This window comes from Oratosquilla oratoria, chromosome 12 (assembly GCF_046742065.1).
Source record: "Oratosquilla oratoria isolate Oo_2021 chromosome 12, ASM4674206v1, whole genome shotgun sequence".
NCBI classification, from domain to species: Eukaryota; Metazoa; Arthropoda; class Malacostraca; order Stomatopoda; family Squillidae; genus Oratosquilla; species Oratosquilla oratoria.
In genome coordinates, this window is record NC_134788.1 from 60159044 (window position 1) to 60170115 (window position 11072).

Genomic DNA, 11072 nt, shown 5'->3' on the forward strand with positions numbered 1-11072 from the left:
TTCAGATTTTTTTTTTTTTAAGCGGATTGGAAAAAAATCTACAATGGAGAAACACAAGTGGAAGGAAAATGGATGATTTTGATGGAAATCTATAAAGCAGGAGTGGATAAATATGTCCCAAAGCAAAAACAGAAAAAGGTGTATTATTAGTGCTGGTTTGATAAAAGGTGCAGCGAACAGAAAGATAGAAGAGATAAAGATGGGAAAATATGAAGAAAAAGAAATAGAAAGTGGCAAATATATATAAAAGGAATGACCATGTATGAATATGCATGGAGGAAAAATAAAATATGAAAAAGACAAAACAGGAAAATGTAAGGATAAATCAGAACTATCATATATATGTATGTGTGTGTGAACGGTAAAATAAAAATAAAAACAATCAGGAAATAGTGAACCACGAACAAGCTATTCCTGGCACAATGCAGTTCAGCTCGAAGCTTTAGGAATCATTTAGATATCTAAGCAAGATGCTGTAATGACTGTCATTTATTTCAATTTTATTTTTATCATGTCTGATTCTTATTTGCTTGATTCACATTATTAGTCATGTCAATTTATTGTTTACTGCTTACCAGGTTTTTTTTTATCTAACTATACCTATGCATCTTTTATTATCGATAATATTATGTTTTTATTTATTGTCATTACTTTTTTCCACATCCGACCTAGTTACGGACCAAAAGGTCTCCTGTCGGCATACTCCGCATTTGTAATCCTTTGTCATGGAGATGTCGTATTTATTTCAGGAATGATCAGACCATGAAATTCTGTCTCAGGAGGTACTAAAGAAGAACAACCACAATCAAATCTACTTGACTCCAGAGATTCTTCCTGCTACAAACAATAACAAAGTTCAGTAAATAAATTGTGTTCTTCATTAAAAATGAACAATGCATCATATGTCTTATATCACTCTTGGAAAGACTTAATTGAAGTGTGGGAGTTGTGTCTTATAGGATAAATCAAACACTGCTAAATATATTACCGAAGATATATATATACGGTAACACAGATTACAAATAACTATGGCGTATGCTGTACTCTGAACTACTTTACACAATACTAAGGTAAACAGAATTGTATCCATCATGACGCACAGATATCTATATCTTCCAGTTGCACACTTTTCTAATATCTTTGACGTTTTTCCTTGAGTGCAAAAACATTCATGCACTTAATGGAACACTTAAGAATTTTGAAGAAAAAAAAAAACGAACAAGCAAAAATGCAATTACGCAATAGGCCAAAGGTCACTCAAATAACTTCACAACTGAGAGTAAATCAATTACGACTTCGACTGACAGTATGCACGTGATAATCCATCAACCAAATTGGTTTATAACAGTGAATCAGTGCTTAATAGCTGAAAGTACCATCATACAGGAAAGTTATATCACTCAGGTCACACTGGATAGGCCTCTCACCAGCATAGGTCATCATGCAACACACGAGATCAACTTTTCGTGAGGAAGTGCGAGTCATTAAGTGACGTTTGAAATAAGTCCTCCGTGTGAAAGCTGAAAAGGCTTCTCTCCAGTGTGGGTCGACACATGACGTCTAAGTTTACTCGGTTCTGAGAAAGCTGCATCGCATAGGTCACACTTGAAAGGCTTCTCTCCACTGTGGGTCACCACGTGTCGTTTCAGATTACCCTTTTGTGAGAAAGCTGCATCGCAGAGATCACACTTGAAAGGCTTCTCTCCAGTATGGGTCGCCACGTGTTGTTTAAGAATACTCTTTAGTGAAAAAGCAGCATCACACTGGTCACATTTGAAAGGTTTCTCTCCAGCGTGGGTCACCACGTGTTGTTTGAGATTATTCTTTAGTGAGAAAGCAGCACCACACAGGTCACACTGGAAAGGCTTCTCTCCAGTGTGGGTTACCATGTGTCGTTTGAGATGATTCTTTTGTGAGAAAGCTGCATCACACAGGTCACACTGGAAAGGCTTCTCTCCTGTGTGGGTCATCATGTGTTGTTTGAGATAATTCTTTCGCGAGAAAGCCGCATCACACAGGTCACATTGGGAAACCTTCCCTCCAGTGTGGGTAGCTATGTGTCGTTTGAGATCACCCTTTGCTACGAAAGCTGCATCGCACTGGTCACACTTGAAGGGCTTCTCTCCAGTGTGGGTCATCATGTGGTACTTGAGATGATTCTTTCGTGTGAAAGTTGCATCACACAGATCACATTGGAAAGGTTTCTCTTCAGTGTGGGTCACCGCGTGTTGTTTAAGATTACTCTTTCTCGAGAAAGCTGCATCACACAGGTCACATTGGAAAGGTTTCTCTCTAGTGTGGGTCATAGTGTGATATTTAAGATGACTCATGAGATAGTTGTGCCGCGGATGACACAAGATTATATTCATCATATGAGGAATGTAGGGAATCTTCGGGTATCTTTTCCCAGGAATTGTTGATAGCTACTCTCATCCTGAAAGTAAATATATAATAAGTATGACAACTAAGTTTTTGAGAGAATGGAATAAGAGTGACACTAAGGAATACAAGTAGAGTGGGGCATTAACCAAAATGAAATCAGGGAAGGGAATAAACATTTCATAACAAGAAGTTTAAAGGAAGAAGGAAGAAATGGAAGGTTGAACAAATACCCCCCCAAAAAAAAAATGGAGTTGCGCAGAAAACGGAAAAAAAAAAAAATGAATAGTCAAAATCATACAGGAAATAATAAAGCAAAAGACTGAATAAATAATGCAAAGAGATAGAGCCCACAAGAAAAAGAAATTGATGTATGATTTAGGATACAACACCACAGCTGGAAACATGAAATATTTGCAAACTCTTTTGCAGAGGACGACTACACACACACATCAATCAAGGATTTCAAAAATCATTCATTTTTACAATAAATCACTTGTTTTCCGTTTTTTGAAGAAACCCCCCCCCCCCACCCTCTCCGTGATAAGTAAAGTAGCCCAACAGCAATCTTGTAAATCAACATATTTCATTTTAGAGGTTATGGTGAATGGCACTAATTTTTTTAGCCATTACAATATAAAGATTATTACTTTCTAATATTTTTGGAGTATCACAAAAATATACAAATACATTAACCAATGTGCAACAAATTAAGATAACGAACAATTCACACCAAAGAAGATTAAAAAGAAAAGAATGAGATAAAATGGATGATTGAACAAATGTAAAAACTATGAAGAACTACAGAAACTGGATAAAGGAGTGAAAAGGTAATGAAAATTGATATATAAGAATTCACATGAGCAGATGAATAAATATTACAAACAGAAAAAACAAGGGGGAAATTGGGGTATGATGGACACAATAACACAGATAACTGAACTTATTTTATTTATCTATTTTTTCAGAGGTCAACCACCCGATAATTGAAGATGCCAGGAATCAATATGTGATTCTTGTAAATCCTTTATTGGATTCCATTTGTCAGGGAACACTTCCGATCCTGGCCCTACACACACACACACACCAATCACGGATGTTATAAATCAACATTTGAGATATTTACGATAATCTAATACTGTATTGGTTTCTACAGCAAATCACTTGTCTTCCATTTTTGGGGGAAACGAGTAAAATTTCACACTAACATCCTATAAATAAAAATATGAAATATTGATTTATGACATCTTTGAGTGAGAAGTAAATGATTTCTTATCAATATATCCTAACCTGCCCCTACCTCCAACTACGTTGGGTTACATGCACCCCTCACTTCCATCAATTACTATAAAAAGGCCCATGAAGGAATCAGTTTGTTGATTTATAGTTCAGTGAAAACAACCACTTCAAATGAATTATGTGAGCTCTGTGTAAATATTTGTGCTGCGCAGCAATCCTACTCATAAATCAACATGATATTTAATTTCCTAGGTGACTAGTAGGGTGGCCAGACATCCTCCTTTAGGCTGAGGACAGTCCACCTTTTGAGCACTTTGTCCTCCATTTGGCACAACTCACGCTGGACGTGCATTTGTCCTCCTTTCTTGGGGTGTGACAAAAATAAATGAATAAACAAATAAATAAATAAATAAAAAATGAATAAAGAATACATAAATAAATACAAACATAAACCAAAGGCTTTTTCACCCTTACACAGGGGGTAGCCAAAAAGAAAATGGCATAGAAACAACTCCCACCCATTCCATCCCCTACATATTCCACTCTCCTCCCTCCCTCTCATCTTGGCACCTCCTGGATGACGGGTCATCCCCACATCCTGTCCACTGATACACAATAATGCCGTACAATTAAATTATGTGGGAGTACCCAGGCTAAGGTCAACGTTGGAACTCGGCAGCTGAAGTAGACAGGAACTGCACAGGACCAATGTTGTGAACGTGTGATTGCATGGTTCACATCTCATACATTGGGCTGCAGTCCTGAGGTGGCCATGGTGCAGTGTGGTTTGGCAATTAATTTATGAGGTTCAGGAGTCTGAAAATGCCCCCCCCCCAAAAAAAAAAAAATAATAATAATAATAATAATAATAATAATAAAAATAAAAAACTTTGTTTAACTCTAACTGGGCCAAAGAGTTTGGATTGATTGCTGAAAGCAGAAAGGATGAGTTTCATGCTTTTTGTACACTGTGTCATTGTGATATGCAGATAGGAGGTATGGGGAAGAGTGCAGTTGAACAACACGCTCGATCATCTCAGGATGACAAAATCACAGCTGCAGAACTTTGTAAAGGGTATCATACTGTTAAACATCACCAGTCATTTAGGAGCATTGACTGTGCAAAGTTGACAGAGAGGTATATAGTGACTCCTCGGTAACGAAAGGTATAACATGTAGAAGAACCAAAGCAAAAGCTCTGTGTGAAAATATTTGAGCACCATATTCTGTACAGATGCATGTGGAATATGTAAAAGAACATGACTTGCACTTTTCAATAGCAACTGATGCTTCAAACAAAGATGCAACAAAATGCTTCCCAATTCTATTGAGATACTTTAATTTTGAGGAGGGAGTGTTCACTCCTACACTGATAATGATGAATCATCACAAATCAGTTATTGTCTAAGTTGGAATTGTCGGGTCTGGATCTGAATAAAGTGTCGGCATACACAGCTGAAAATGCAACTGTAAACTATGGAAAATATAACAGTGTTTCTCAGAAACTGAAACTGGCCCAAAACAACATTATTGCTGCTAACTGTTTGGCTCATGTTTTGCACAATGCAAAAAAATTTGCTGCTGGAAAACTGGACATTGATGTTGAAAATATTGTTCTCAAGGTGTACAGCCATTTCAGCATCTTAGCAAGCAGAGCACAACAGTTGAAGTTCTGCGAATTTGTGGAGTCTGATGAATGCAATCTATTGTGACATATTGTAACTAGATAGCTATCTCTTTTGCCATCAATTGACAGAATACTGTAGTACTGGAAAGCCCTAAAAAGTTATTTTCAGAATTTAGGAGAAGAGGAATGTCCCAAGGTTCTGTGGAAGTGCTTTAGAGATCAAAGAAATGACTCTGAAGTGTCAGAGATCTATTTCCTCTTCCTCAGTCACACTCTTAAACTATTCTCAGACACTATCAAAACACTACTAACCAAATCAATCAGCATAATTTCAGTATATAAGCTAATGACTGACCAGAAACACAAGCTCGAGAAAAGAATGAAGGATTTGTTTTTTGGGTATTCAGTAAACACCAAGCTTAGCCAGCTTACTCCAGATGTTGCTAAGAAATGTAAAACAAACTTCACTGTTTTCTATGAAAGGGCCAGAAAGTACTTAAGTGGCAGATATGACTTCTCTGAAAAAAAAATTCACAATAAAGTATCAAAATTGGGCCTGTCAAGTGACGTATCTTCTGGAGAATTCAGTGATGCAGTCGAGACCTGTAACCTTCCAGATTTTAATATGGAGGATTTTTGTATGAAGATTTGTATGGATTGTGGACACAATTATTACTACTCCTGAAATTTTAGATTGCCACAGTGATGAACGCTATCTCAAACTGTTCAGTGAATATAAATCTGAGTTCTCATGGAGCGAGCTTTTTCAATGATGACATCAGCTTGGAGGAACGAGAGAAACCGTTTAGAAGTGAACACAGTCAAGGCAGAGCTTCAAATCTATATCAACCTCTCAGAATAATGCACAGCTGTATACAAAACACTTCTGGCCAACAAGAAACTATTGGAGATGGCCAGTAGAGGGTAAAAATATAAAAAGAAATAAACCTCCAGGCAATTAAGGTGAGGATACAACTAGGTTTTGTTTGTGTTGTAACTTAGTAAGAAATACAGGTATTTGTTTTTTGTCGGTTTCATTAGAAGTGAAAAATATTATTCACTTTCAGTTTTTATTACATACATATATATATATATATATATATATATATATATATATACATATATATATATATGTATGTATGTATGTATATATATATATATATATATATATATATATATATATATATGTGCATATATTACTGTATATCATAATCATTGATATGCAGTGCCCTCCTGTTTGGAAATTTGGAAATGCCCACCCTAGTGACTAGTAAAGTGAAAATTAATAGGGAAATAATAAAGCACAGAAGTGTATGAATAAACATTACATGGAGAAAGAAGCCACAAGAAAGAAATTAAAATCAGAGTATGATGAAAGGTACAATAGCAGAGAACACTGTAAATAAGAAACATTGGTAACATTTTCACAGGTGGCTACACCCACCAAATAACCAAGGATGTCAGAAATCAATGTATCATTCTTGCAAATCCTTTAATGATTTCCATTTGTCAGGAAACATCTCAGCAATACCCACCCACCCCCGTTGCAGAGCCACAGGATTGGCAAGTAAACAAGTGAATTTTGGCACAAGTAGCACCATGCACCCATCAATAAAACTAGAAAATCTTTGTCATTTATCTAATGAGTAAGAAAAAAAAAAGTTGACAGAACCTAACTATTGCTAGGTTCGGTTAAACTCAAACCCCACCCAGTCCTTCTGTTCCATCAACTAAAAAAAAAAAAACGAAAAAAAAAAAAATGCGCATGGTAGGAGTGATTTGTTGAGTTATGATTATTAACAATCTATTCATGCCCGTGGCAAGCCTACTAGTAAATCACGAATACAACATATTTTTTCCTAGGTTAGGTTATGGTGAATGACTGCTTCTGGAACCTTCAGAAGAAAATTACAAATATTTTGTGAAGCTATGGTTCTTTTCGTGACATTTTACTGCATGCATTTGAAGTGTTCCAGTCCCAAATAATGTATGATACTCCTGCAACCAGCATCCATCGCAATGATAACAAGTTGCCAAGAATGTTTTACCCCCCAGAAACGGATTCCATCATGTAAACAATAGATAAGAGTTTTGACAAGACTTAATTCTGACTACCAAATTGGAAGTGCTCATATTCGATCAGAACTAACATGAAACCGGGCAACATAAAGTGATGAACAGACAAGGAAAATAACCTCTACCACACAATAAAATACACGTACACGATTGACGAGCGTCCTAAATAACACATATTACCTGCGTGTATGTTGTGCTTCTAAATTCTTGGCACTTCTGGATATGACATATGTCCTTGGAATCTCAAAGATTCTCTAAGTATATATTAAGTAACTGCTCATATTATAAAGCATATATTTGTATTCAAATAATACGAAGTGAGCTTGTAGAAGACGAATTGGCGGCCCGCCAAGATGAAGGTAAACTAATAACATACATCGCCTGACATATTAGGTCAGGATGCGATGGGTGAAGTAATTTTTCTAGCCCATCCACTCCCTTTTATAAATTGTCGATTTCACCACCGTAATGTTTATATTATTTTTTTATTATCTTTAAAATAAGAGTTTATAAGTATTCGTGTTTTCTTTGCCTATGGGACAGTTGGGCTGATAATGAACAATGTCATATAGTAGAGTTGCCCCCTCGAGATGTCTTGCAGCCAGGGAAACTCAATGTTATTAGACAGTCTCTTGTAGACCCTCCCAAGGTGTCAATATCCCCACTTCAAATGAAGTTAGGTTTGGTCAAACAATTTGTGAAAATATTAGTTCATGATAGAAAAGCATTTCAAGACATTCGTCTACTCTTTCCAAAACTATCAGAGGCCAAAGTAAGGGTGGTATATTTACTAGTCTGCAAGTAAGGGGAATGTTGAAGTCGATGCAACTTGAGAATGCAATGAGTACATTTCGAGGTATAGTTAATGGATTCCTTGGTACTAATAAAGACCCAAACTACAAGCAGCTCGTAGCAAAACCTTTGGAAAGCTATAAGAACTAAGGATATAGAATGACATTGAAGGTGCACTTTTTGCATTCATATTTGGATTGTTTCGTGAAAACTTGGAAGGAGTGAGTGAAGAGCATAGTGGGCAGTTCCATGAGGACATTGCTGCAATCGAGAAAAAATACCAAGGACGATGAGACACCGCTATGATGGGAGACTATGGTTACTGGTGCGTAAAGATCAAGAAGTTCACAGTAAGAAATCACGCTCATCAGTGCATTTCTAGCGGGCTCTTCCGTATCATATGCTTTTATACTTATTTTTTCTCATTAGTTTTAAAAAGAAATACAAGGACAAGATACAAACATATACCAAAGGCTTTCCCCCCCTTACACTCCCCACCCATTCCATTTCCTATATATTCCACAGCCCTCCACCCTCCTCCCTCACTCTTATCACGTCACCTCATGGATGACGGTAATCCCTGCATTCCTGCCCACTGCCCTGGGTCAGAAGCAGTGTCGCAAGACATGGTACATCCACAACAAGGCCGCTTCATAAATTAGGCGACCCCCCCCCTCTCCGTCCCCTCATACAGAAAAAGAGAAGACGGGGAGAAATCCTTTCGGGCTGCGTTAATTTTTTTCTCATACATACTTCCTCACCCCCCATCCCCCACCCACTCCCCTCTCATGCATCACAACATCATCTATACACAACCCCTCTCCATTCACCCCTATCTTCTGTTCTCTCCCGTCCTTCCTCCACAGACATTCCTCTCTTTTGCAATGCCCCTTTCACCCCATCCATCCATCTCATCCTTGGACGCCCCCTCATGTTCACTCCTTCCACCTCTGCCTTCCACACTTCTTTTACTAATCTTTCTTCACTCATTCTTTCCATGTGTCCAAACCATACTGATACTCATTAACCCTATCTCCCCGCTCCCTTCCCACCCCTGTTTTCCTCCTCACCTCCTCATTTCTCACTCTATCTAGCCTAGTAACCCCTATCATACTTCTCAGACATTTCATCTCGAACACATTCAAACTCCTTCTCTCTTCCTCTCTTATGTTCCATGTTTCTGCCCCGTACAATGCTGTTGGCACAATCACTCCTACATATAACCTCCTCTTAGCATCCATTCCCAGATGTCTATTTCTCATTACACTTTTTAATCCACCAAGGCAATTACTCGCTTCTCTCATTCTACATTGTACCTCCACCCCACTCCTCCCTTTCCTGCCACATTCGCACCCAAGTATCTAAAAATATCCACTTCTTCCTGTCTTTCACCCTTAATGCTCACTTCCAGCCTGCTGTCACTCTCTCCCTTTGTACATCTCATCACCTTACTTTTGCCCACATTTATCTTCAGCTTCCTTCTTTCACACACCTTCTCAAACTCTGTCAATAGCTTCCTCAATCCCTCCTCTGATCCTGCTACAAGCGCAGCGTCGTCAGCAAACAACAACTGGCTTATTTCCCACTTTTCTCCATTTTCTTTAACCATCTCCAACCTCTGACCCACTACCCATGCATTCACCTCTCGCACCACCCCATCCATGTATAGATTGAACAGCCAGGGCGACATAACACATCCCCGATGAAGTTCCACCTTTACATCAAACCATTTACTCTCTCCATTTCTAATCCTAACACAAGCTCTACTACTCTCGTAAAAATTCTTGACTGCTCTTAACAGCTTTCCTCCTATCCCATATATCTGCAGTACCTCCCACAGTGCTTTCCTCTCTACCCTGTCGTAAGCCTTTTCCATATATATAAAAGCCAAAAAAAAACCATCCCTATCTTTTCTTATAGCATTCTCACATATCTGTCTTAGCACAAAAATATGATCTACACAACCCTTACCTGTCCGAAACCCACACTGTTCCTCACCAATTACTCCCTCTGTTCCTCTTCTAATCCTCTCAATCAAGACCTTCCCATAAGCCTTCCCAACAATACTCAACAAGCTGATCCCTCTGAAACTACTACACTCACACTTGTCCCCCTTTCCCTTGTAAATTGGAACTATACAGGCACTCCTCCAGTCCTCCGGCATTCTCCCCTCTCTTAAACAAACATTAAAAAACCTCACCAGCCAGTGCACCTTCATTGTACCTCCTTTTTTCAGACATTCTTCATGGCATTCATCCAACATAGGTGCCTTACCTAATATCATAATCTTAACAGCTGCCTTCACTTCATCTTTTCTTGTTTCTCCTCCATTTCCTCACTCATCACGGTCATTTTTTTAGCGCTTCCTATTTCAACTACCTTTCTCTCCCTATCCTCCTTCACATTTAGCAACTCCCTAGAATTCTCTGCCCACCTTCCTCTCACTGCCTTCTCTTCCATTATCACCTCTCCATTTGCGCCTTTTACCTTTTCTTCTCTACTTAATTGGCCTCCTCTTCAGCTTTTAATTTCTCTCCAAAACATTTTGTTTTTACTTTCAAATTTTTCTGTCATTCTCTTACCCCATTTCACATACGCTTTCCTTTTTGCCTCCTTTATCTTATGCTTTACTTCTCTTCTCTTTACTTTGTACCTCTCATATGATTCCCTCGTCCTATATTGTAACCAATCTATGAAAGTTCGCTTCTTCTCTTCTACACCCTTCTTTGCTTCCTCATCCCACCACTCACTACCATTCCTTCTATTTCCTCCCGTCATCCTTGCTCCTCACACCTTCTTTGCACACCTTATGACTCCCTCCTTATCTCTTCCTACTATACTCCTGGTTACCTCTATGTAGCCCATTAACGCTCTGTCTACCACCCTTCCATCCACCACCCTCTCCCATGTGTACTTATGCTTGACTTTCTTCCTAGACGCTGTATTAGCTATCATCAAC

General features: G+C 38.3%; 1 protein-coding gene across 1 annotated transcript; it reads right to left on the bottom strand.

Moving 5' to 3' along the window:
• Nucleotides 1–1008: 1008 nt before the first annotated feature.
• Nucleotides 1009–7714, bottom strand: LOC143030812 (uncharacterized). Its single transcript, XM_076194030.1, has 2 exons — nucleotides 7502–7714; nucleotides 1009–2434 (listed from the first exon to the last, which is right to left on the bottom strand). Exon 2 carries the CDS (start codon nucleotides 2370–2372, stop codon nucleotides 1485–1487), a length of 888 nt encoding a protein of 295 aa, XP_076050145.1. The 5' UTR covers nucleotides 2373–2434; nucleotides 7502–7714; the 3' UTR covers nucleotides 1009–1484.
• Between the last annotated feature and the right edge of the window lie 3358 nt (nucleotides 7715–11072).

Coding starts and splice junctions, on each gene's coding strand:
- LOC143030812 (XM_076194030.1), bottom strand. CDS start 2,372: ATGATGAATATAATCTTGTGTCATCCGCGGCACAACTATCTCATGAGT.